This window comes from Balearica regulorum, chromosome 4, assembly GCF_011004875.1.
Source record: "Balearica regulorum gibbericeps isolate bBalReg1 chromosome 4, bBalReg1.pri, whole genome shotgun sequence".
NCBI lineage: Eukaryota > Metazoa > Chordata > Aves > Gruiformes > Gruidae > Balearica > Balearica regulorum.
Genome location: NC_046187.1, coordinates 6389631 through 6417079, shown reverse-complemented (window position 1 = coordinate 6417079; position 27449 = coordinate 6389631). Strand labels below are relative to the sequence as shown.

The 27449-nt window shown below is 36.9% G+C and overlaps 1 protein-coding gene across 12 annotated transcripts in view; it reads right to left on the bottom strand.

The window, feature by feature from the left end:
- BLTP1 (bridge-like lipid transfer protein family member 1) overlaps positions 1 to 27449 on the bottom strand; it is a 114713-nt gene that overhangs the window by 64562 nt on the left and 22702 nt on the right. For all 12 annotated transcript variants that reach the window (XM_075751092.1, XM_075751080.1, XM_075751085.1 and 9 more), the window contains exons 9-29: positions 25519 to 25598; positions 24136 to 24286; positions 23017 to 23173; positions 22137 to 22215; positions 21259 to 21350; positions 20263 to 20380; positions 19015 to 19170; positions 18220 to 18317; positions 17059 to 17237; positions 16808 to 16914; positions 14000 to 14208; positions 10712 to 10939; positions 9997 to 10134; positions 9000 to 9176; positions 7202 to 7330; positions 6226 to 6345; positions 4052 to 4329; positions 3036 to 3286; positions 2305 to 2563; positions 1042 to 1885; positions 146 to 216 (exon numbers count right to left, since the gene is read on the bottom strand). In XM_075751092.1, the coding sequence (XP_075607207.1) occupies positions 146 to 216; positions 1042 to 1885; positions 2305 to 2563; positions 3036 to 3286; positions 4052 to 4329; positions 6226 to 6345; positions 7202 to 7330; positions 9000 to 9176; positions 9997 to 10134; positions 10712 to 10939; positions 14000 to 14208; positions 16808 to 16914; positions 17059 to 17237; positions 18220 to 18317; positions 19015 to 19170; positions 20263 to 20380; positions 21259 to 21350; positions 22137 to 22215; positions 23017 to 23173; positions 24136 to 24286; positions 25519 to 25598 (3921 nt within the window). The remainder of the gene's footprint in view (positions 1 to 145; positions 217 to 1041; positions 1886 to 2304; positions 2564 to 3035; positions 3287 to 4051; positions 4330 to 6225; positions 6346 to 7201; positions 7331 to 8999; positions 9177 to 9996; positions 10135 to 10711; positions 10940 to 13999; positions 14209 to 16807; positions 16915 to 17058; positions 17238 to 18219; positions 18318 to 19014; positions 19171 to 20262; positions 20381 to 21258; positions 21351 to 22136; positions 22216 to 23016; positions 23174 to 24135; positions 24287 to 25518; positions 25599 to 27449) is intronic.

The window sequence follows — 27449 nt, the reverse complement described above, 5'->3', positions numbered from 1 at the left end:
TTCTAAAATAGATCTGTACTGAAAACTACCGCTACGAATCCGATTTTGGAAGGGCTAGCAAAAGCAAAAATATTTAACGTGAGTATCAGGAAAATCCTACTCTTAAAAAAAATATGCTAATAACATTATGCAGTATTCAACTTACTTAGATGTTGATCCTGTAAGCTGCATGCCTCTGTCCAGTAATGAATTAGCTGTGAGACCCTGTTTAACAATCTGAGATCAAAGTGCAAAGAAATTTATTACATTCCTTCTATATATGGAAAAAAATATCCAAGGAATCTTCAAATAAAGATTCTCCTTATAGTTTTTAACAGAATCCCTCATATGCAGATTCTCCAATATAGCATACAGAAACTCCTAGGTTTATTTTTTTTTAAAATTACTTGAGAGATTAGATTACGAAGTTTTTACATAGATAAATAGTGACTAATTGCTTTAAAAAAATTCCAAAAACAAATCTCTGAAAGGCTTGGATGAACACATGAAGATTTGCAGCAAAGTGATAACAAATTAAATTCCAGAGCTTAGACATCTATTTTCTATCAAGTCATTTCCATTATTTTTCATATATTTCATTCAGCTCCTTAAGCATGTACGTTCATATCACATACATGACAAGGGGAAAAAAACCACCCCACCCCAAACATCTACAAAAATCATTTGCTAAATCTGTACGTTTCAACTTTACTTTGAAGTAAAGCATTTACAGCCCAGATTATACTTTCAGCACTAAATGTATTGCTACTGAAGTTCTGTGAAACACATTTTAAACAAAACTCACATAAATATGTTTCAGCTGCATATCATTCAACAGGCAGCTTTTTTAAGTGCAACAATGACAACTCAGAACACGTCTTATCCACAGAATTCCACATCTTTTCCACAACCTCCCAGCCACACGGCCCACAATCAGAATTCCTTAACTAAAAGCAAAGAGTTTCAAGTTTCTCATAGCTTCATTTACACAACAGGTGTACTAAAGAATTTTAACTTGTTTTGAATTCCTTTCTCTAATGCTCCTTCCTCCATCTTCCATACCTTAAAAGTTGGGACAGAAAGTTGCTCAAAAGATGATGAACTTTCTTCACTCGTCGGTGTGTCAAGGTCTAAAGGGCGATGCAATGAGGATTTTGAAGTTCTTTTGTTAGTTGGATGCTTTACTGACCAGTTGATTACCTGGAACTGTGTAAGATAATTTTGGTAACATGCCATTACAGGCTGCTGGGAAGTTATTTGCTCACTTTCCACAGTCTTCTCAGATTCCATGACATACATATTTTCAACATGCTCATCTTCTCCTCCCAGAGCCGAAACAAATGAAGCCTGTGAAGGATGAGTCTTAATTGGCAACGTTTTAACATCTTGACTAATTTCGCCATGGATTGTGCTTGTTAAGGGCCCTTCCACACTGTGATAAATAGACCCTCTACTATATTCAATTTTCTGAGCTTGCTTTTTTCTCTTCTTCCTCCCTGGATATGTTCCTGGACCCTCATCACTACTTATTGGCTCAAACTCTTCTGCTGCAGAAAAATAAGCTTCACTATCAGCCATTGACATACTGGAATCCATCGAACGATACTGGTGAAATGAGTTCGAATCTGCAGATGGAGTATATGGAAAAGAACCAAAGCTCCTCCTCTGCTTTGGGGAGTCCAGGACATTCTCATCACTGCGAGACACATCGCTGCTGAACTGCACACCAACTGGAACAGGCTGCTTGTCTCCATAGAAGGCTGCCGTGAGGCTCTTGGTGCTCCCAAGCCGGGTGGAGCACACAGATGCTTGCCGTTTCAGTGGAGACCTCAGGGGAGACTGACCAACAGACCTTTCCTGGTTGCCAGGGGAGGCAGGGCTGCCCTCTGCCCCCTCAACTGCAACACTGGAAACAAAAATTAAAGGTTCATTTGTTTATTTTATTATCAATGCTTCTCTTTTTACTTTATAGGAGCTGTCAAATGCTTCGGTGATTCCATGACTTACTATTAGCATAACAATTATTTTCATACTGCTGATCATATATTAAATTCTGCCACTTGTTAATGGACTTGTCTACATATAGAGGATTTAAAAACGAATAGTATACGGCAAGTGCTGTTGTCTCACATGCTGGATTTTCTATCTAGATCAGGTAATCATCCCCTATTAGGGATCCAAATTTGCCTTCAAACTAGGAAGTGTATTTCAGCAGTCCCATTAGAAAATAACCAACACTTTATAAATTGCTAAATACAAGGGGTTTTTCTGTCATAACGTGTTCAAGATTTGACTTATACTTCTACTTGGACAGAGAATACTAACCTTCCATGACCATCTTCCCTTTTTGCACCAGACAAGAACTCCTTCTGTCCCACGTGATCCTCCATAGTTGACGATGGGCTGTCCTTCTCACCTGCAAGCAAGGGGAGTGCAGCACTAGAACTGCTTGTTTCCTCCGAAGACGATGAGGAGCTATGGGAGCGCAACGGCACTTGTAGACTTAGATGTTGTGCTTTTCTTTCTATTTCTATTCCCATAGATCTGCAATCCCAATCTTTTCGTTTTACACCATTTGCTTTACCTAGGATCAGCAACAGAAAAGAAAAATTGAACATTTGATAACACAGCTGCAGTGGTTTCTTCCCTGTCCGCCGAAATAAAAATCATTATCAAATAAAAGCCCTAGTTTTGAGATGCATACACCTAGTAGCATATTGTACTAACAAAACCGAATAAAGTCACAGCAGCCAAAAAATCAAGTTGTCTTGGTAGACTGCTTTCTATATAAGTAGAACAGATGCAAGTCAAAAAACTTGTTTTTACTCAGAAAGGAGTTGCATGTTAATAGACGAATTCAGCATATGAAAGCTTGCTCACTACTATCAAGCCACTGTCTGCTCTCAGAAGGGCCCGTGCCACTACAAGACCTCTTGCACAACAGCACAAGTACTAGTCATTAGCCAGAATCAGAAAGACTATAAATACTAATGTGCAGTTAAAAAATTATACTTTTAAGCAAAACAGAGTAAAATTACAGTACAATGCATTCTCACCATCTAAAATTTTAGGAATCTCCTTAGTAATTATCCATTCTCCTGGCTGCAGTAAAGACTGCCCATAAAACATATCAGATTCTGCACTCGTACTTGAGAAAGCAGAGCTGCTTGAAGGTGTCAGCTCCTCAAGTTTGAAAAAATCTAGTCCCGTTAACGTGCCACCAAAGAATCGACAACCACCAAGACAGCCACACTTGTTCTTGCTTCTCTTATTCCTCAAAGTGTCATCAGGCCACAAAAACCACAATCTATACAAAGGCAGAAAAAGAGAAAACAAAACAAAAACATGACTACATCAGCCTTAGTACATTTAAAATCAGTGAAAACAAGATTAAAACATATCCCCTCTCTTATATGTGAGCTCCTGTTTCAGCCAGCATGAAATGATTAAGATTTGCATCTGAAACACAGATGTCAGACATAAAATGCTGAAAGGAGCTCCAGAAAGGAGCAAATCACAAATGTATATGCAGTCCTCAGGCACGGATTATGTCCACCTGCCACAATACACATTAATAGTAGCAACCCTTTCCTCTCAGCACACAGGTAAAAGCACTGCAAACACATTCCACACTGGTGAATGTGGCTTATGCCAGAGGCAATTGCTCTTTGGAGAGATACACAAGTCAGAGTTACACCAGGCATCTTGTTCACAGCTGCTCATCAGGTTGCTTAGGACTCTTAAGGCCTGTTTTCTGTTCAGTCTGAGAACAAAGGACAAATTCGATTCTGTCCTCTCCTTGATCTTCATTTTCAGGGATAAGGGAAAGCAGAAGGAAAAATAAGTTTTGCAAAAAATCACACAATTTTGTGTAGCCTAAGCACATTCAAACCACCAACCCCATGGCTAAGCATTCAACATACTTTAAAAAAAGTTATAAGAAATTGTAATCTCCGTAAGCAAAAAAAAACCACCCCAAAAGCAAAAAACAACATTCCATCTTTAGATGAATGTATTAACTCACACCCCCCCAAAAAAATGTAAATGCATCTCCTTCAATCATATCTCTTACCTCTTAGTTCGGTTATCATGCGTTTCTAAGAAATGTCTCTGCACTTCGTGCTTTGAAGGATGATCTGCAGCTAAAGCGATGTCAGCAGTGATGAGCCCCAAGTTGACAGAGCCAGCTTCCAGCCAGTACGCCCTCCTTAATATTGGCTGAAGACCAGTTCTGCAATTGTTCACCTGTTCAACATATTGTCTCAGTTGAAAGTCTTGAATAGCAGCACTTATACCTTCTCCAACAGACTGGTTGTGGAGGTTGCAGTTCGCAATACGTATAGCGCCCATCTGAAAACATCATTTAAAACATGAACTCCAATTAGTCACGAGTGAAACAAAGAAAGAGTAGCCTTAAACCAGTTAATACACCACCTACTACATCCCAGAAAGATCTCAGGAAACTATTCTCTCCAAAAAAAGTCAGAGAAGTTTTATATGCAAGCATGTGCACGCACACATGCAAAAGAAGGCAAGCTTACAAATTAGTTTCAGCCAGTTTTTAAATAACAGAAATAAAACCTCTACTTCAGAGTCTCCTTTCGTAAAGGGACCGAAAAAGAAAGCTCAGCTTTGGACAGATGTTGTAATGGGAGAGATCCATATGAATTGTGTTATAGTAGCCCTTATACGATCACACTTTATTTCTTGTATTGACAAAACTCCAATAGTTTTGCTGAACCAACCAGGAGGCTGCCGTTCTCCTGTGAAAAGCACGGGACCAGCAGGAGCCCACCCTCTCCAAAGAGAAACCAGAAGTTCTTGCTTTACCCCCACACTTAGCCATGGAAACTGGTCACTGTACAACTAACCCACCTGTATCCATACAGTATCCATCCTCCCCAACACTGTAACACTAATAAAAGATGACATAGCCCTGCCACACATGCTTAGTCTTCAAAGTTCAAATAATCTGAAGACATTGGACCAAGTTCCCTGCACAGCTTGAGACCTCTCCAATAAATCACCATCAAGCACCTGAAATTTCAGATCAAGTTTTCAAACTTTTCACAGGGAAAAGAAGGAAAGCTGAAAAAGAACCTGGCCATGGAAAAGCTACCCACAGGGTTAATATTAAATTATTACTTCACATCTCTGTCATGGACTATAAAGGAGCACTGGAAACCTTTTTTTTTTTTTTTACAATTCAGATGAAACACATTCAGGATATGATTTTCTAGAGTGGGCCAGGTTATTAAGCTGTCTTTGAAAATAGTTCCACGCATATGTATGCCTGCAAACACAGTTAATATTTGTGATGGTGATTTTAATATAGGAGTCAAAAGAATTGGAGACTTAAACACATTTTTTTACTGCCACAAGGTAGCAAGCCATTCAAATGACAAGATATCTTGTAATTAAAAAATGTCTACAATAATTACCACTTTCCTTCAGTTAGATTCTTGCTCATAATGTGAAGCTGCCTGCAAAGCCTTACATGTTAAGTCTACCGTTTAGAACCAAATTTATTAATGGACAGCACAACTACTAGTCACTCATACCAGCATAGCACTTTTCTCTTTTTCTGTTTATACCATAACTCAATTGTCTCTTAATTTCTATTTTGCTACATTGAGTAAATTAATTCCAGTTTTCTCTTGTATGACAGGATAATGGAGAGAATATCAGCTCTTGCCTGCAAATCCTTTTTTGAACTGAGGATACTCTATGCAGTATTCTAGATTCAGTCAGGCAGTGGCACTAATACTTTCCCATCTCTACCAAAGAGATATCTTAATTCAAACAGCTCTATCACAGAAGACATAAGATCATGAGTTATCCAGTATTGACTTGTAGGCAATCCATATGAATAATTTCCAGTTGCTGAGTTACCAACTTACAGCACAAGTTCTTATTAGCTCTCAGGTACAGACATAGAGATTTATATTGCCCAGTGTTTTCTTAAGTTTTTTACACTGGTCCTGCAGCTTCCACTCTTATTTTGGCAGACATCCACTCCTCCGTACCATTTTCCAAGATCATTAATGGAATTACTAAGCAGAAGCCAAATTGACCTACTCCTGGCCCAGTCCAAGACAACCTTGTATCACCTAAAGTTTCAGAAATTCTGCTTAGTCCATTATATATAAGCAAGCAATAAATTCAGGTAGTTATGCTATCAAAAAAATACAAAGAACTCTATTGTCAAAGAACTACTTTAATTGCCATTAAGAGAAATATTTCTACCTTTATATTGGTGGCACAGCCATGTTCTACCACATACAGATCTGCTCCATCCATGGCTAAGCGTGTCATAGTGTACTTTAAGTCATCAGATGTTGGGCATGGCCCAGGGACACAGTTCATCTGAAGGAAAAAAAAAGTGATTTAAATACACATTAGGAGTTTTAGTTTAATTTGTCAAGTAGTTTAATGTTCTGTTTAACAGAGGCCTAAAACTAGAGCAATAAAAAGTTATTTATTCTACACTATCAACATGAGCATGAGACGGGGTGTTTCTGTGCTGAGGTTCATTTTCACTAGTGCATGGTTAATTCTCCTGTCCAGCAACATCAGGGGACCCAGTTGGCTCTCCTGGCTTCCACCACCAAAAGACATACCAAGTCTGCTAATAGAGAACATCATAAAAACTGGATCAAAACAAGGAGGATGTCAAGAGATGAAATCCAGGAGTCATACTTAATATACGACAAGCCTCCTTTGGTCTTCAAGTGACCACACGCATGGATTCCAAGAGACAAGCATCAAAAGCAGAATCCACAATGACATGTAAGTAAGAGTCCCAGGGTGGGAAACACAAAACAAAAAGTCCTCAAAACTATAAACTGTCAGCTTAAGTCTCCCACCAAAGCACTGTTTCATCAACAGAGGACACAGGATGAAAAAGTACCATGGAAATGTGCCAGGAGCACAAGGGGGAGTATGACCTTTGTCTCTTAACTGTCACCGTAGAGGTAAGAAACTAGGCATGACTCCTGTGGGTACTGTTTCTCAAAATAATTCACACAGAGCACAAAACCACAGGAAAATCCAGAGATAATTGCTTTTCTTTCTAAAACATAATTAGCTATAATTTAATGAAAGGGAACATCCAATCTGAGTATTTAGTCCACGTATCTTGGTAACTTTAAGGCTGAATTTCTAAACTGTTCCAAAGAACCTGTGCAAATATAGCAAGCAATTAAGACGGATGAGAGGTTACCTTTGAGTCACAAAACCGGCGATCAATTCCATGCTGGCATATTATTACAGATTTTGGCCTTTCCAGTTCAAACTCCCGGCACACCACATGAAATACAAAGGTCTGCCCCCATTCCAGAAGACACGCAAGCTATAAGCGAACAACAACACATTGTCTAATAGTAAGTATGCAAAATGAACTTTCAGTATTCGACAGAGTACTGAAAGAACATCACTGGAGGTTGGGAGGTAAGCAGGAGTAAAAACAAGAGACTCCACCATAACATTCTGGCCACATTACCTTGCTTACACATAGTCTATTTCCTGTTACTCAAGACTGATTTGTGTGCCACAACATGCAAGTCTCTAGTTTTTCATGGATAATGTGGTGACGTTAAATAATTTTCTGAGTTATTTCTTAATAGAAGAAAATAGCTTTTGCTATTATGGTCAACTAAGAACTTCATTGTAAAGACAGAGCTCCCCTTATGTTACCTCTAAAAAAAAATGCCTTGAAATAAGCTATTACATTCATAATTTAAATGTCAGGCTTCCTTGCATATAAGTAACAAAGTTACATTTAGAAAGCACAGGAGGAAACTGGCTAAACAGAACACTGCTGAATCTCACAGGACCTAGTAATTTGCCTATTGTTGATTTAAATCTTTTATATAGTTAGTTCATTCATAAAGGAAATGATTCATGACTGTCTGTCTGTATTACGAGAGAGAAATGGCCTTTCTTTGGCTAGCCAAAGGAAAGGGCACTTAAAATCAGCAGTAATTTAACTGCAATTTAATATAGTTATGACACTCCTGAAAAAATCTCTCCTCCTCCCTTTAGTGTTACCCCTTCACAAATTCTTGCAATACATCACACTATGGGAGGAAAAAAGCCAATGACCCTGAAACAGAAAATTCAGGTTCTGCTCCATAGCAGTGCTGACAACAACAAAAATTAAATAAAAGTCCTGCATGAAGGATACAATTCAGAAAGACTTTATAGGGGGAAAAAAATCCTTAAGTTGCATCAAGCACTTAGAAATGTTTTCTAACCTTAGAGTACTTGGAATCAAGTAAGTATAATTTTGAAGCATAGAGCAGTGGAGTAAATGCTATAGTTTATATAAATCAGTGGTAGCATTTTGGGAAAATGGGTTACATCTGAGGAATATTACGTTGCCTTTCAGCCTCCAATCACAACTGGACACGTCATTTGTCCTTCCCAGAGAGTTAACCAGCAGAGCTAACGAACCTGCATCTCCAGAAGCATCATAAAATTAACCTCAGAGGAAGTCACAGACAACTTAAGTCATGTCATACTTAAACCTTTTAAATATATTTTCCTTTCTCCTCTTCATCACATTACCTAGTTTACGGCTGAAGGCATCCCAAAACACCTCCTTTATTTACAGAGAAGTATTGTTTACTCTGCAATTAAACCTGTTGAAGTGCCTGTAGATACTGTGGTTGCCTTTCTAATCAGTATTAAATACATTAACATCTATAGATGTAACATACAAGTGTTTACAAGCAGTGCAACAGCATTCACTGCTACTTTGTTCATGGTCTGTATTCATCATCTCTTCAAATTCTCATGTAACACTAGCCACTCTTTTAAGATGAATATCAGATTCAGTATTGGCATCTCCTATGCATTTATAGAAATGGTTCGATTTTCAAACTATAAAAATAACGTTACTTAAGGCACAGTTGCATCCACATTCAGCTGGGATCACGTGCCTTCAAAATCCGTGCTATGCCAGTTTGACAAGAAAGAAGAAAGGTAATACTTAAGAGCAAATAGTCTCTAGATGGTACCTGTGGTGCTGTAACTTTGGCTGTAAGACTTCCAGCCTGTACGTCTATCAGCCACGCATATTCTAAAGTATCACTTCCAAGAGGCAGACCTTCTGCTGAAAACATTGCATGAGCGCGCAACTGCAGACCTGACAGGCTGATATGACCCTCTCGAAGAACTTCATCCACTGCAGGTCGCTGTTAAGGACAAGTAAGTTAAAGCTATTACTTGCAAAGAATACATCAATAAAAGTGCAAAAACTGTGTAGCCAGAGATACATCATACACATTCATCTTCACCACTTAAATCCTGTCGACTTTTGTACAGCTAGACAGCCCCAAGACTTCTCAGCATTACCCACACAACAACAAATACGCAAATGTTACAGGGGGAGAGGGAAGTTTATCTGACCAAAGTTTGTTTTCGTTTTTAGCAACCATCATCAACAACTTTCCCTTGATCAACTCCACACAGTGACATCTAGACACCATCTGTTAAATATTACTGCAATAAAATATAAACAAAGAATGGAAGAGCATATTTGACAATGGACATGATCAAGAGGTTAAAAAAATATGACTTATGAAGGTATGCTACTGTCAGAAAGCTGACATGATAAAAAAAAATTAAAAAAATCCAAACAACAAACATCAGAGGCTGTCCTCTAATTTGTACTTTTCACCAAAGTATTTCTTGGCTACCTACAGCTACTTGTTTGCAGATATGAAAATTCAGATGTAATACTTTTCAAAGGAATGTTACTCCACCAGCCAGAGAAGAAACTGAAAAGACAAAACCCGCACAGGCAGACATTAGCAGCTTGTGACTGCATGGAGATAAGCTGGGGATTAATATGCATCAGATTTTTCTTTAATACTGCTTATGATTCATAAGCCTTAATAAACTTTGTATGTGTACAACAGGAAGTTCCTAACAAAAGAGAATTCAATGTTAAGATCATCACAACTTCCATGATACAGACACACACATGGAAACACGTAAAAAACAGCTTACTACCTGATAGTTGTCATTCAGAAACAAATTCACTGGAGACAGTACAAGTTGAAGCATTGTTTCTCTAAATCCCTTCTTCATCTCAAAACACAACCTCTCCAAGAAAGCTGTAGGGCACTCAGGACCATCTGGACTGCAATGCTAAAATAAAAATTAAACACATCTGCTTCAGAAACTGAAAATACACAACATGGTTGACATTGTAAGATTAGAAGCAAACCTGTGAGCAGGAATTACTAACTTTCCTCCAAGTGGATACTCAAAGAGAAGCCTGTGCAACTTTAAAAACCTTTCGACAGTTACATAAACAGCAATTCAAATCCACTTGGGTGAACCCAATTTTTTTATCCAGCTTCTTATTTGAATTTCTGGGGATCCCTCAGAACACAGCTGCACTGAGCAGAATGGACCATTAGAAGACAGTTTTGCTAAACTTTAGAGAAATCATAATGGTCAATCAAAAATATTATCACACAAACCAAGTTCATTGAATAAAAATAATATCCAAAATTATGCAGTTCTGCCTCCCAGATAAACAAAATAAATCATGTCTCAAATTGGTTTAGCTAGCCGCAATTTTAGTAGAGAGTATACACACACTTTGGTAAACACCACCCTAGCTTAATGTTCCAGGGAGTTAAATTTAATGCCAGATTATTAAACTAGAAAAAAAAATAATTACATGAAGCAAAGTATTTTATGGTTCTAAAGTACTTACCACTGGTAATCGCCCATGCACTTTATACAAATTAACAAGCACAGTGATATCCCATGGGCGTAAAGTAAGAGGGTGAACTGGCTTGACTGAACTTTCATTTTCTTTTTTGTCACTTTCCACTCCAACAGCTGTCCATCCAGAGCTTGAAGATGTTGACAGTGACAAAACAGGGCTTGAAATAACTTCTTCAAAATCAGTGTACATGTCATCTTCTCCAAAATAATTTTCCTAGAAAAAGGATTTGTTATGAACATATGGAAAACAAATTAAAAACATATAGGCAATGTCATAAAACACAAATCCAATCTTTTCCTGTATGTTAGCCCTCGCAAAAATCAGCGGTGTAGCTAAAAACTATAGCTGAAGACACACGTATACTTTTACTTTATGAAAAATGGACACCTCAAGTGAGCCAATTTAGGCCTTGTGCTTTGCAGGAAAAGAAGGGGCTCTCAGTAGTTCTCCAAGTACTGGCATTCCAGATGTATGCAATACAAATAACTATTCTGAAATACTACTACCAACATTAGAAACAGATCTTGTGCTTTTAAAGATAAATAACTTTGAGAGTACGAACACACAATATCCTGCAGGAAGTCACTCTCATCCAACCTTCTGAAACTTGTTATCAGCATATTTCAAAGTCTTAAAAATCATTCTAAAATAGTAGTTCAGAAATATTTCTCCCCTTGGGTCTAAAACCCAGCTTGTTTCTAAGCCAATCCCCCTCAGTTATCTAAGACCAAAATAACTCTGCCAAATTCTACTTGGAAACAGAAAATCCATCACTAATTTAAAAAAAAAAAATCAATTTCCTGTGCTTTATTTAAGTGCATCAGAATCAGACTTCTGATAATTTGTCACCTCTTCCTCCTCAAAAAAAAAAAGGCTCAAGAAGAATTTTCTGAATCATGCAGGTTATATTTTCCCATTAATTCAGTATACAGGAAATGATGGGGACTAAGCATTCTGTGGAGCAAAATCCTTTCTCACCAGAGGCTGCGACACAGACACAAATGTCACTCCTTTATTCATTCTTAGAAAGTAATTCAGTCCCTCGGCCTCTCATGCTGACAGAAATGTTCCAACTGTTCCAAACTCCACTGATGATTTGAGAGATACAAACAAATGAGTACTAAACTGAAGATTAAACTGAGACAGATTTGAATCTTATGAAGTTTTTTGCTCCCCACCCTCCCCTTTTCTGTGCCTCATTTGCTTTCCAAAACTTCTTTGTTCTTTTGTAAGCACAAATCTGCAGCGCAAGCAAAGAGAAAGTGTACAACAAAAAGAAAGCAAGCAACTGCAAGGTACCCATGTCCTTGAAAAAGGTCTGCAGAAAAGGCAGGCTCATTATCAGTCTTGAAATAATGACTCCTGTGGACACGTAATTTCACCATCTTGTACTGAGTCTCTGAAGTATTGTTGATGTTAACACATATGAATTAAGCACTGCTCTGTAGCCAAACCATAAAAACCTCAAAAGTTAAGCAAAGTTAATCTGCTTTGTGTTTTAGCAAAGGGAAAAGATAAAGGTCAATGTTACGATACAGACCTTGAAATATTTTTTAGGCAGACCCAGCAGATGGTGCTAAGAACTCCAGTAACTTACTCCTGGTACCTCCTGCTGGGGATGCAAGGACCTATAAATCATTCATTCCCAGCCAGTAAGGCCTTCAGTAAAAAACAGAGCATGCTACACCAAAAAACTACCTCCCAAGAATAGAAAGCTTAACAAAACTGCATGAACCATGCATGTCCAGGAATCTCTCCCGCATGAATTGAAAAAGATAAATGAAAACATACTGAAAATAACAATGCAACCACAAGTCAGGAAAACAAGCATAAAACCCTCCCCTAGAAATCTATTAAAAGATGCTGCCAGCACAGCTGGACAAAAAGATGTAAACACCGTCACAAAAAACCTAAAAAGAACAATAAATGCACATTTTCAAAAACAAGCTATTCACCTACATTTTCTCTTGAGATTTAGAAGATAAAAGCTAGATTTAATCTGAGAAATCTGCACCTAAAAAAATTAAATCATCGTAGAACTAAGGGATCTAATGTAGCACTGTTTACATATACTGCCAGGGGCAAAGAGCACTGAAGATGTGCTGCTTTGCTTGGTAAGATAGAACCTTCTCATGAATTTATAGGCTCTAAAAGAGGAACTCAATAAACAATTCAAACGTGGGTGCATTTCCTCTGTATCAGAGAAATGAAATCTTCAAGATGCAATACAGGCCTAATTTTAATCCCATGTACTTTAGTAGCAACATGAAAAAATAATGAGCATATTTGCTATACTCTACAAAAACTTCGTATTTTCTGCTATTCATTGTTTATGTGCAATATCTTATATAAATTCATAAAAATGACTGTTTCAGTATGAGTCCTGATACTGATCACCTGTCAGAAAATTCCTCATCCCCGACCCAAAATGAAAGCCTCCAGAAGTATTGGCTTAGCCTAGCTCTGCATAGGCTAAAAAAGACCTTTAAAACAAACAACCAAACTCTCCCCCACCCCACCAAAAACCCACACAGACAAGAACAATCAACACAAAAACCAGCCAAAACCCAAGCATTTCACTGTTAGTCAAATAGAAGCAACTTGTTCAATCTCCTCTGCTTTTGTCACAACAAGGCAGGGTCAGGGAGGTGGGAAGAAATTAAATGGTTTCTAGCCACTCTGAAGATCAGTAATGGAAGGGGACACAACACTAAGCAACACAAACATTTTAAAGCATAATAGATTAACATCAAGAAAAGGATGAAAAGTCTTCTTCAATATTGACTGAAATAGTTTTTTACATTAAATTTATTCTCATGTCCTTCCCCCTTCCCCTCCATGATCCTAACTCCAGAAATTTCACAGAATCTCATTAAAACAAAACCAAACGAACAATTAGGACACTCTGCAGAACTTAAAATGCACTAAAACATGGGTTCTGATATAACTTTGCATAAAAGATATTGTTAATATAAGCTCTAGTCATAATCATAGATTTTTATTTTTTTACGCTACTGCAAAAGTCAAAGAAGAAATTTTCTGCACATGAAGTTCAGAACATGTACTCTTCCTTGAAAGGAAAATTACGCTGATATGGGTCTACATGTATATATTGAAAGTCTTCGCATAAACCTGTGCCAACTGAATTAATCCCAGCTACGCCACATCACCAAAGTCATTCCAAGCTAGTACTTACAAAAAGTTTAATCAATTATTTCCCTTTCCTACATGCGGCCCATTCATAAATTTTACGAGTTGTGCTCCCATGCCTACCTTTATGGACAGAAAGGCTTTGAGCAGGGGTCCATACAGGGTTATCTGGGAATCTGGGGAGAGTTCCAGTTCCACATGGAGCTTATCCGGGGGCAGCTCTGAGGGGTCAAGGGGAAGGCGGGTTGAAGCTGTGGGAGATGAAATCACACTGTCGGCTGTTTTCTGTGATGGCCTTAGAACAGATAACATCGTTTCTTCCATTTCCGACACTTTGGAAGAAAATAAAGAAGATAACAGATTTTGATTACAAGTTAGGCTTCTGATACACAAAATTCTGCAAATATGAATGTGTATTAAATATAAAACTTTTTGCAGCTAATTTGGATTGTATAATTATGTTAATATGTCTATGCCACAGAACTGGTTTCTCATATCTACTGACTATGGGAAGATAGGAAAGTACTTTAGTCAATAGAATATTAGAATATTTTAGTCAATGTTAATTATGCAAGGGAAAAACAATCCTTCAAGTACTGAAAAAACCCCATCAATTTATTTATCTTGTTTTTCAAAGTTAAACAGAGACATGCTTTCATTTCAGTGTAGATTTCCCACAACCACACACAGCTATTGCAGAATAAACAAAAGTGAATAAACAGGAAAATTACAAAAGTTTTATTAAAAACCTATTCTGAACCAGTAGTTCTGTAAGTCAAAATTTCCTCTCAACTCAATTGCTCTAGTCACAAAACCGTTTGGAAACTCAAATCTAGTTTCCGATCCCTTCTTTTTACTTGGAGCTAGGGACAAGAAAGCACTTTGTCTTTTTTAAGTGGGGAAAGGTAATGAGAAGGAATTGAGTAACTGGAACTGCTTTGGGGATGTAAAGCAATTGCTGGGAAGAACTCTCTGCGAAAATCATCCAAAATTGATATTCCAGATGGAGTAAGATTTCAGGTACCAGTTGAGCTGGAAGAACCAGTAGGTACAGAACTACAGCGAATACACTCCTGTAGCCAGAAAACTTTCAAGGCTCTAACTTACCATTATTGTCTACAACGCTTGCGCAGTGCTTGCATTAGATTACGTGTTATAAATTAGCTAAATGACACAGTGAGACGACTGCTTTTTTGGAAGCTGCATTTCTTGTAATGCAATGTATTTGTTTCTCAGAGACTTAAAGAGTTCTATCAATTGACTCAAAATAAAATACAGATGTTGCTACTGTAACAAACACATTCTATCAGCATCACAGATTAGAAGTGAGCTGGACTGTGCTGCATTGTTCAAAGGAAGCTGCAGATGAGATTACCTGGGTACGTACAAACTTTCAAATGCACGTTCAATTGCTACAATTACCTGTAAATGTTTTCAAATTTGAAGTATGCACATTTGACACAAGCTGACAGTCTCACAAGAGCACTTAACGAACATCTGCAAGATTAATCTCATTTTTTCTGCTTTCTCCTCTAAAATTTGAGTTCTTTTGGATTTGAGTTGTTGGAACTCAAAACCTAAAAACACTATCCAGCATGTCTTCTAACCCCTGCTGATTGAGGCCCATTCAAACTAAGCCTTCCAATACCTCCCCTTCATCAGTTCTGCTTCTAGCATCTCAACCTGAAAGACTTATGTAATCCTATAACTTCCTGCATACCTCCCTCTGCATTTAAAATACTTAAACACAGAGATGAAAGTAAGTTATAAAATATTTTTTTTCCAAGCACATACTCATAGAATGTTTCTTATTTAGAAATATTGTTTAGACATTTTAAATTTAAAAATTCCTATTTAGAATTTACCTGATGGCCATGATTCACTTCAACACTGCTAGCTACAACAAAATCCCAGAGTTTCATATCCGTAAAGGTAAGACAATGTTACTATATCTCATTGTCCCAGTTTCAGTTGGGATAGAGTTAATTTTCTTTGTAGTAGCTGGTATAGTGCTGTGGTTTGGATTTAGGATGAGAATAACATTGGTAACAGTGATCTTTTTAGTTGTTATCAGACAGTTGTAGTGCTTACACTAAGTCCAGGACTCTTCAGCTTCTCACACCCTGGCAGGTGCACAAGAAGCTGGGAGAGCACAGCCAGGACAGCTGACCCAGACCGGCCACAGGGATATTCCATACCATGTAATGTCATGCTCCATATAGAACTGGGGAAGCTAGCCAGGAGGCAGGATCACTGCTTGGAAACAGACTGGGCATCAAATTGTTTTATTTCCCTTTTGCATGTGGTAAGCAATTGCATTTGTGCATCACTTGTTGTTACTATTATTATTATTATTCTCTTCCTTTGTTATCCTATTAAATTGTCTTTATCTCAACCCACGAGTTGGGGTTTTTTTTCCATTCTCCTTCCCATCCCACTGCAGCAGGGGAGATGAGTGAGTAGCTGTGTGGTGCTCAGTTATCTGCTGGGGTTAAACCACAACACTCATATATAGTGTGTTTAAATATTTAAATCATTAGACAACACCACAACATCTTAAGGAAAACAGCTTAGAAAGGCTAAGGAACATGATACTGCCAAAAATATTGTACTTCATATTTAATATAGCAAGTGATATTTTGTTATGCAACAACCCATTTAAGAGATCCACTTCGTTAAGGACAAGAAGTGAATTACAGACAATATACTCTTTTTACACAGGGAACTGGGACATGTTCTGAAATTTTGCATTGCAAGATGTTGTCAGTTTTATATTGAAGCTGGTGCATTCTAAAGACTTATACGTCACATGGAGAATGCTATAGTAGTTCGGTTCAAAATTCATTTCTGCAAATTTAGGCAGTTTGATCCAAAGTCACAGCAGTTCCTGAAATTAAACATGCTAACAAGAAAAAAGGTAGTGACACTTACAGGATTGTTTTAACTGCTCATCTGCCTTTTGAGGATAAATTGGGTGCCATGAGTAGTCAATGGTAAACACAACACTCGGGACTGTCCAGCATTCAACCCATCCAGCCCTTTCAAAAAAGAAACATCACACTTATTTGAAGTACAATAGTTTCATTAAACATGAACATATGAGGTTGCTTTGATCACAAACGAAATAAGTAAATATGAAGAGCGAATATAAAGACGTAAATATATATCACAATAAAACTCACTCTTCTTGAGTAATGTTCCTCCATTTGGGTTTGCCTGTTTTCGGACCACTTTGACATTCGGTAGAAACACAAGATTCAGGACTTATTTTATTAGGCTGACAATCTTTCACCAACATAAACAGGGAATATTTACTAGGATGACAATCTGGTAGATACAAATGAAGATCAACATCTTCTCCCTAAAATCAAACATTAGTAACAGAAAAGTTAATTTACATTCACTTTAAGCATAATGCTCATGTTATATGCATGTTCATATGCGCCATCATCTTCGCTTTACAGGCAGAGCGAGGGAAGAAATGTCAATTTTCACATGTGATTGCTGACCACAGCTCCCACCAGTTTCTAGTACAATCCCAAGAGCTCTGTAGTTCTGAACAGACCATAACAATCTATAAAACAGCACACCATAGCAATCTGTAAAACACAGGGGCGTAGCTTTTAGTGATTCCTGCTCTTCTGTTGTTCAATCCATACCACAAAAAGTTAAGTGATTGGCCCAAGGCTACCCTACAGCTCAACTAAACCATACTTAAAAAAAAAAAATAGATAAACTGCTTTCTTTGCTAGCAAATTATACAAAATTACCAACATCACCATCAACTAGGTTTTTATTTTTAATAGCGGTAGATTGCTTCTATTTTAGGGAAGACAAGAAGTACAATCTTTCAAAAAATTAGCTGTGTCTTAAAAACACAGTATCGTCATTACTTATTCTACAGGAACTCTTAAAATCTGGAAGGTGGCTTTCCAAAATGGCTTGGGGGTACCCATTCCAATATTTGATTTTTATCTTTGAACATATACTAGATTTTCACGTTTTCTAAATAAATGGGAACAAACCTCCAAGCAATAAAATACATACATATACACACACATTTAATATGTATATTTACTACATATACTTAGGCTGTGTGTGTCTATGTATGAAGCATATGTGTATATATATTTTAAATATATATTTTTATTTGTGTATATATAAATTAAAACAGCCTATAATTGGATGCTTCATTTAAAGCTGCAGAAACCATTTACCTCTGGCTTAAAAAAAAATGCTATGAACCTGAAGTGAAAGAGAATATTTTTCTTTCAGGAAAAAGCTTATTCAAAACTTCCTGACTGAAGAAGGCAGGGAAACTATCTCACATTTAGAAGACTTACCCTTAAAGAGAATCTAGTATTGCATGTGGTTGGAACAAAGTCAGTGAAAGGCAGAGAAAAAACAATGTTCAATGTTTCTCCACAAGCTGCTAGATAAACTGGGAGAGAAGACAAAAAACAAACAAAAAATCTGTCAAAATTACTCCCTATTTTGCTCTTAGGCAAATTATCAAACATACGGGTAAAAATAATGGAAAGATATTCAAGAACTCATGACATAGGAAATTGCCATTTTAACTACTGTGTATTTAGAGCACATTATACTAAATTATTCTGAAAGTACTTATTCACTACAGCTTGTGCTTTATAGAAAGACACTGTACTTAAAGTTGTTTTTTACTGTCTGCTTGCAATTTCATTGTGCTAATATCTTATTGCTTTATTGCTTCACACACCAGTTTTTGGACAAGAAAACACACACTGAAACTTCCTCAGGCTTCCGAGGAAGTAGCGAGCCTTATTTTTAACCAGAACACAACTTCATGACTTTTGATCCACCATCCTCTTTCTATAATGAAATTGTCATATTCTAGTACAGTGTAGACTACTGAAATACATATAAAACCAAATTGCACATTAAACAAAGTTTTGGCTTTCTGAAGTGTACCTCAACGCTGCTAATTCTAGCATGATTTATGCCCATCAACAGGAACAAAATGGGTGGTTACCACTGACACATTTTTCTAGTAAAAAATCTGTAATTCTTCTACTCTATATATATAGACACACACATTCTATATTTTGCACATATTTTTTGTACTATGCACTCTTCTTCCAAAAAAAAAGTGATCTCACCATTTTCTTGTTGTTTGGTGGAACAGTCAATCCAGTTGTGTTGATTTGCTGCCCAAATCATTTCAAATTGATGAAACATGACTTTGAAGTTCCACATATAAGGAACAAATGAAAAAATATCGGGTGCGCTATCACTAGACCAATCTTGGATCAAATCTACACAAATCCACATAAAATAATAAAAGACAAGTTAGTAACAATCAAGTGAAAGATCTCTTAAGTTTTTGGCTTTTCTTAAATTGTTAATCTTAACCATTTGGTCCTTTACAGAAAAAGGAAAATGAGAACAATACACAGTATCCATTTCTCAGGCAGACATTCCACAAATACTTGCTGTGAATCCATCTCCCATTTCTCACCTGCTTTTTAAGTTGGAAAGCACAGGTTTAATTAAGTTTTCTAGTTTAGTTTTGTTCAGTAGCAAAGTTGCACATTGACCTAAAAGCACTGGACTACCAACTGCTTTCCTCTGATTTTCCACTCCGACACTCTGAATGTGTACATCAGTAATATTTTCTAATGCAGCAAAACTGCGTCATTGTAGAAGTTCATGTTTGCGCTGAATAGATCAGTAGATTAAGCTGCGTACTGCAGCACTGTACAGTTAATGGCTCCGGCCTCACCAGGAGGATAACTTTATTAGCATGGCACTATGCCTGCACTAATTAATCCTTCCTCCCAGCAGGTCTAATTAGCCCAGGCAGTGCCACATTGATGGGGCTATATTCTTCCCATTACTGCAGCTAGAACGCTCAGCAACAGTTTGGTGATGCTGTATCACATTGTACTGTCTTGTGTGCATGTATTCTTCCTTACAGCCAGAATCCTAAGGAGCAAATTACTTTCATCATCTGTCAGCCACAGGGACACAACCTAAAGCCTAAGTAGTTGAAAATCTGTCAGCCAAAGAGAGAGGTATCAGATAAATCAACTTTCTAGGTGACCAATATTAAACAAATCTAGGTCTGATCGATCTTAAATTTCAGATGAATTTATTTTTAACTACAGATCAAATTTAGTTTACATGTTAGAAAATTAAATTATTTGGTATGTCTGCTCACATACAAGAATATCATGTACACTTACAGGCATCAAAAAGCATCAGAAACTTTGTCCTCAGAAACAAGTGGTAGTCCTAAATATGTTAAATAAGAGTACCTGACCTTGTAAACCTTTGCAAAAGTTTAAAAGAAATTGTAAAGAAAGAACATTTAATTTGATATGTAGCTTATTTAGTAAAGTGGTTACCTGTAAAGAAGTTTTTCTGAGCAAAGATAAAATGATAGGTTGCTTTATAAACCTCAAGTTCGCATTGCCATGTCTGTGGCATATTCCATATCCGGGGATAGCTGGCATTGATGTGAAACTGTGAACAAGATATTAAAGCATCAGAATTACTTGAAAAGATGACAGTGCTTGACCCTGTAGCTCAGCAGTTTTCACATATGTACTCTGCTGAATAATTAAAACTGTTGTCCTGCTGGGATGAACAGAAGGCCTCTCCAGTTCCTTAATAATTTAATATCTCTTTCTGTGTTTGAAGGTCAAGTATTAGTGCATTCATTTATTTGGAAAGGTATACTTACAAACTTCTGATGTATCTGTTGTAGTAGATGTAACAAGCAATTTATAAACCAAAGTTTTCATTAAAAGCATCACTTTTCACAATACACTAAGGATAAAATCCCTTAGCCTACAATATTTTTCCACCATAAGAGGCTCAAATTTAGACATTGGGAACATCACTCTAATAAGGTCATTTAAAAACTAGTGAGAAAGGTAGTCTCCAGAATCACAGCACTGCAGAAATGAAGTACTAGGCAAGCAAAAGAATAATGCATTATTCTGTCTCAAGTAGTTTCAACACTGTGAAGTACTTTTATGTACTTATGCACAAACATTCTGTAGCACAGCTAGCAAGTGTAATCATTTATTAAGGTAAAGTCTATATGAACACATGGCCCCAAACAAGACAGGATCTGTAAGTGATACTCCAATTCCTCCACTGCTTTCAATATGCATATAACTTGGTATATAAAATATCTAATTCACAAAGTTACACATGTGCACAGTTATGTGCGTATATGTAGGTTCCTTACATATTAAGGTCTTCCAAAATAGATTCAAAAGGCATATTTCTGTATTGTTTAATAACCTAAAGAACTGCTCCACAGAAAAATAAATATGTTCTTTATTAAAAATCCTCTAGAGACTGAAGCTTTGTGCTTATTAATGCAAACTTACAGCTAGCATTTCAGCTTCTAAGAGAGTCCGATACTGCATACTGCTGGTGGCATCAACATGTAGAAGCTGCCCTTTAATTGTAGGTGAATAGCCTAGCAGATAAAAGATATAAAACATAATCATTCAGACATAAATGCTACACAAATATTTAGATAATTTTCACCAGTGATTTCAGCATTCTACTAACAATCAAGAAATATCATGTCAGAAATTAGTACTATAATAATTCTGTCCTCTACTATTTGTCAATTAAGAGCTTAACACGTTCTGCCTTCATGTAGGAGGGATGACAACAGTTTTCCTGCTGGGTTTGGAAATACTCAGGTTCTGGAGATCTGGGTTTAAGTTGCAGAATAAGACTCAAATATGCCAGGAAGAATCAAGAGAACAAACAATTTAGCAAAGGGCTTCAAACAAGATGAGTAAATGCAAGAAACATACCTATAACTTTACATTTATCTCTACCTTGGATTTTGGGGTTTGTTTTGTTTAAACAAACTACTATTAAATTTGTTTTCCTAACTCATTTCTCACCACTACTACACTAATCCTACTGAAGATGTTTTCCTGCTTTGAGTTGACAATGTATCTGTAATCTGCTTCAATACACACACAGATAAATGATACATTGTGCAGCAGCTAAGGAATTTGTGTTTCCTAACCCAAACAAAACATGGAGGTAACTTAACTATTTAAATATGTACATGCTTTAATATCTTGCAATGAAATGTATTAGGAAATACTTTTTGTTCCTTTACATATGAATATACACCTCAATCACAAAGGCAAAACACTACAAGATATTCACACACATAGGAATTAAGATAACTGTTCAGGAAAAACATTAAGAAAACAAATTAAGCTTAGCCTAAACTCACCATTTTCACCTACTGTCATGGGAATATTTATTTCCAAATATGATCCTGCACCAACATTTACATGTACAGCATTAGTTTCCTGTATTGCAAGAAAGGAGAAAAAGTCCAAACGTTATTTCTAGGCTTGTTGCATCAACCAGTGTACTTTGTGTCTCTGGCTATCATTATCCACACCTGGATTAAGGCACCGGATGACTTAAGTCTTTCTTGCCTTCAGAAAAATTACTAATGAAACATCTATGTGTAATGATATCAAATAACACCATATGCAGGCTTAACACGATGTCTCAAGTCCATTAATAGAAACAGCATAAGATATTCTGATCCAAGGCCTAAGAGGGCAGATGAATATATATTTCTAACACTACGCTTTCTAACCCTTTCAGTCACAAAAAAAGAAAAAAACGGGTGTACAAGGCAGTCACACTATATCCCCTTTATAAAAGTATCAATAGGTGAAAGAAAAATCCCTACACATATGTATCTTTTGTTCTCCCACTGTCATCTCTCCGGTAATATCAGATATTCATCCAATATCAGAAGAAGTTATCTTTTCATCATGGTGAGCTTCATCATAATGGAAGATTGCACAGGAAATGTTCAGATCATGAAACCCCAAGACTGTAGGAGCTGGCATGGCCTAAGATGGAGCTTTAAGGCTTAAAAGGAACTTAAAATAAGCCAACAAATATTAATGCCTCTCAGTCAATATTACTTTTTGAAGAGGTTGCCCATAATTATGGAAGACTAAACCAAAAATCTAGCTTTTAAAACCATAGCTCTATAATAAACACCTGAGACAAGTAAAATATGCATAACCAAAAAGCACAGTGTAATCACAGTAAATCAGTTATTTTCTAGGTAAGTTTTCATTATTTACCCTATTTTTGGTAAAAAGCAAATCAATGGTGGCATCTGCAATAATATTCATCCGCAGTTCAAAAGCAAGGATCTGTCTTGGTTTCCCCGGCTGAGCAATTTCTGAGACTTTCATAACTTGGTAGTCTGGTGGAAAGAAAAACTTCCACAAGCAATCCCTAGTTGGGGGGGGAAGAGGAAAAAAAAAAAAAAAGAGTTTTTTATTCACTGAAGAAATATATATACATTTATAAATATTTACGCATTTATTTGGTTCACTTAGTTATTTTCCAATGAGCTAAGTCTTTAGCCAACCACTGAATGTGATAAGAAAGAACATTTTCTTGAAGTCTTCATCGTGGGACTCTCGTCATATCTAATGACTACTCTTTGATCTGCCATCCTCATACCCCTAAAAGACAGTTAATCATAATAGTTTCACAAGAGAACTAATGGAGGTCAATAGAAGTATCAATCTGTAATTAACAGGGGGAAAAGAAGGAAAGCACTCATTATGTCACTTTTACTTAATAGTCCTTTACTCTCTAAACAATCCTATTGTCTCCACGAGAGATACTCATGCACAAAACATCGAGGGCTAAGTAAAGAATAGTAGTAGAGCTCTGGCCTCACGTTTGGTCACTAAAATAGCTAGATAATAGATACTTTGGAGACTGCATGAAGCGGTTGATTCTCCTGAGGGATAAATTATCCCACCTCCATTATTTTCATAGCCAGATTCGTACTTCCGTAAAATTTTCTCATCAATATGCAGTGTTTTCTTATCCATGAGCTAAGAGGAGCTTGACAAGCCTAAAGGTAACCAATAAAAAGGTTAAACCCTTAGGTATGTAATGCTTGATAAATAGTAGAACTACTTTGTTTACAAAAATTAGGAACATAATTTATTAATTTAACAACAAAAATTCACTGAGTGATCCTAACTTTGGAAGGCCAACAAGATAAACGACAGTGAATTCATTAATACTAATACCATTGCGGCAGGACTCTGGTTTAAACTGCCTAGTCTACCCCATACAAATTAGCAGTCTGAGCAATCACACAGTGGAAACTTTAGAATGTTTTCTCAATAATAATAGATATTAAAGATTAGAGCTGAAGATGTAAACCATGATAATACCTCTGCCTATCAGCCCAAGGTCCATAGTTGAAGTCTGTTCCTTTTCCACAAACAATGTCCAAACCCCAACATGGTGGCAGATCCTGTAATTTGCTGTCTTCGTTGTTTGCTTCTCCGTCATTACTTTCCTCCGTCTCCTCTGGTACAAGACCTGTATTACATAATATAATAAACAGATTATTAAAGGAAGCTGCTTCAAATTAGCATGAAAAATGTTTGCTAAGCACAAGACAATTAAAGCATCCTGATGTCAGTTTTATTTGAGACCACTACAGTACAAAAATATCAAGACACAATTCAATGCAGACTCCCAGGGGAAGGGCAAGAATATGACCAAAAATCCTCGGGATTTTCTGAAGCACTGCTCACTGATGTCACTGAAATGCTGACATACACAGCATTTTTAGCTCTTAAGTGTGCTTTTTACCAATACAGGCTTTCATACATCCACATTCAGTTCCGAATCCTACTTGCAAACCAAGTTTTGAAACAAATAAGATTAAATCACTTTTACAGACCACGCAAGCAAATAAAAAGTAAGACTTACTATTGTAGACCCAGAGATGCTAGTAAAAATTCAAGCAGTCATTCAGCAATGATCCAAAATTGCCACCTATTCTACACCAGTATACATCATTATTCAACATGTTACCTTTGTTCAAGATTCAGGCAATACTTTAAGTGGAGTCAGAGCAAAAGCTTTTGCAAACCAAAAACACTTCAACAAAATAAAGTGGTAATATAATGCACTGGATTTAAAATGAAAAAGACAGACACGGCAAAAATGAGAAATGGATGCATCACATAAACTTCCCAAAAACCCCAGTAGGCATTGACTATAAATTGTCCCCACTCCTGAAGTGCTTTTGGAAACCCACATTATTTAATTTTACAGCTTAAAACATAACTTCAAGAATAAGTATCAAGATTAATTGCTTCCACGTTGCCTATAGACTTGTGGAAGGCACTGCCGTCCGAGTATTTATTTCTATACAAAACTACTCACTGATAAAAACGTTAGTTCTACATACACAGTTATTTCGTCTATGGAATTCTCCAGGCCTTTTACATGAAATGGTCTAGAAGCTGACAACACCCATTAAAAAAAAAACCACAGCTCAAAATTTCACTCCTTTATAAACATGAAACACACGAACTCTCTCCCATTTGTTTCAGTGTAAATTTTTTTTCATTTACAGAAAAAAATACCTTATGAACTTATAAGTGTTCATAAGTAGGCTTATGAACACTTTTCTTGGCTCTAAAACATTACAATAACTCTTTCAGCATAAAAAAAAAAGAAATTGTCTAGCAAGTCCAGACAAATAAAGAAATAGCCTTCAAATCCCTTAAAATTTTATCTTTGTATTTAACAGAAGGTACCTGGTTCATCCATATAGTAATAGATGTCAACATCATTGGACTGCATTACAACAAAACCTTCACCCATCAGCCTCGGTGGCCTGTAATGGAAAAGAGTGCAAAGATAAAGATTAAAAAGCAATGCACTGTGATTAATCTTTATGAATTCAAGTAATTTTTAATGCAACATATTAAGCATAATGGAAGGGATTACATAGGTCAGGCTCACTTGTAGCTTATAAGTAGTACATATTTAACCACAGAATCATCAATAAAACTGCTATCTGAATCAAGCAAGCCAATGGTGCAGATACAGTATATGTGGTACCTGTCCAGGAAGATTTTTTGATTAAGACTCAAGCTTGATGTGATCCCAAGACACCAGCTCCATGTGTCTACACTGGTCTTGCCAGCAGCCTTGCTGACTGTAGCCACAGACTAAAGGAGCTTCTGAAAACAAACACTGCGAATATTCAAGTCTGTCTGGTCTCAGGTCTCCTATCAGAAAGGCAACTATCATATTCTAGGCTATGTCTACCCTAATTTGCAAAAAAATACTTGATCATTACGTTGTTGCTGTTATTATTATTATTACTACAGAGTAACTTAATTTAGTTAACTCAGTCATGAAGATGCCAGGTTCCTCTCCACAAAGACATTTCTCAGGTATTATAAACCACTATCAAAAGTTTTACTTTCAATGTTTCTTTCCATCAAGAGTTCCTTTCTCCTTGTCCTATATTGTTCCTTCAGCTGCTAATTGTTTTCTTACTGAAATAGCACTCTAAACCAAAGGGACAAGACATCTTCAGTAATTAGAACATTAGTTTATGAAAAAAAAAAAAAAGAGGCTGTTCTTCCTTAATAACATTTCCCTCAATATAAAAGGATCTAAGTCATAAAACTAATACACAAAACACTTCTCCTAACACTATTATATTGGTATATTACAATCCCTTTCTTACAATGTTACCATGTTAATTTACATAATATTACATTATATAGTAGTAATAATATTATCATGTGAAAATTCTATTTTTACTGCAGAAGACGGGTTTGCCGCTTTTCAGTCACTTTTATAAATTGTCCCCTTTTAACAAAAAAAGAAAATTCCAATGACAGAAATACATGATTTAAAAGCGAGACTTGTCAGAAGTACATTGCCCATTTTACCACAGCTCAAACGCAGGGAAGCTTAGAAAACATGGAAAACAGCAGATGCAGGTCCTATGTACTGCCAGAAGTTCTTCAAAAGCAACAGAACAGGAAGAAATCAATTTTACTTGGAGAGTAACAACAGCAGTGAAAGATGAAGTACTTTCTATTCACTCCCAATTTTCCAATTATTTCTTTTTCCTGTCAAAACCAGAATTGGCCTCCCCAATGAGATGCAAATAGAGCAAGATGTGAAAAAAAAAATTGTTTAGTGGTTCAGGAATAGAAGCAGGAAGGGAAGCATTTAGAGATATATAAATACTAGTTCACGGGAAGAGCTCAGTTTATTCTGCCCACACTCCTCAGCAGGCACACACAGGTCAGCAAGACTGGAAAGCGCACTGAGGCGCAGCAGTGTGAGCGAGTTCCGTCAGCCTCTCGAGCTAAGCGTACCACCAACGGGGGCTCCAAGGAAGCCACTCTGCTTTGTAAAGCAAGAGAGGGGAAGCTCATATAACATAACCACCTGCAAAACTGAGGAGCCTGACAGTAACTTCTACATCCAACACAATCATTTGCCATTGTCCGACTACAGCCTCAGCGGGACTCATTGTCAGGCAAAGGCTACATCTCATTTCAGCAGCTCAGCATTTCACCATGAGGTCAGCCAGCCACAGCACAAGGTGGCCCGGCTACGATGGAAAACTGTACTCACTTCCTGCTGCTCGGTCTAGTATGTGTTTTTTTCCATGAAATCCAAAATACTATAGACCTTTCACATGAAGTGCATTCCCCTC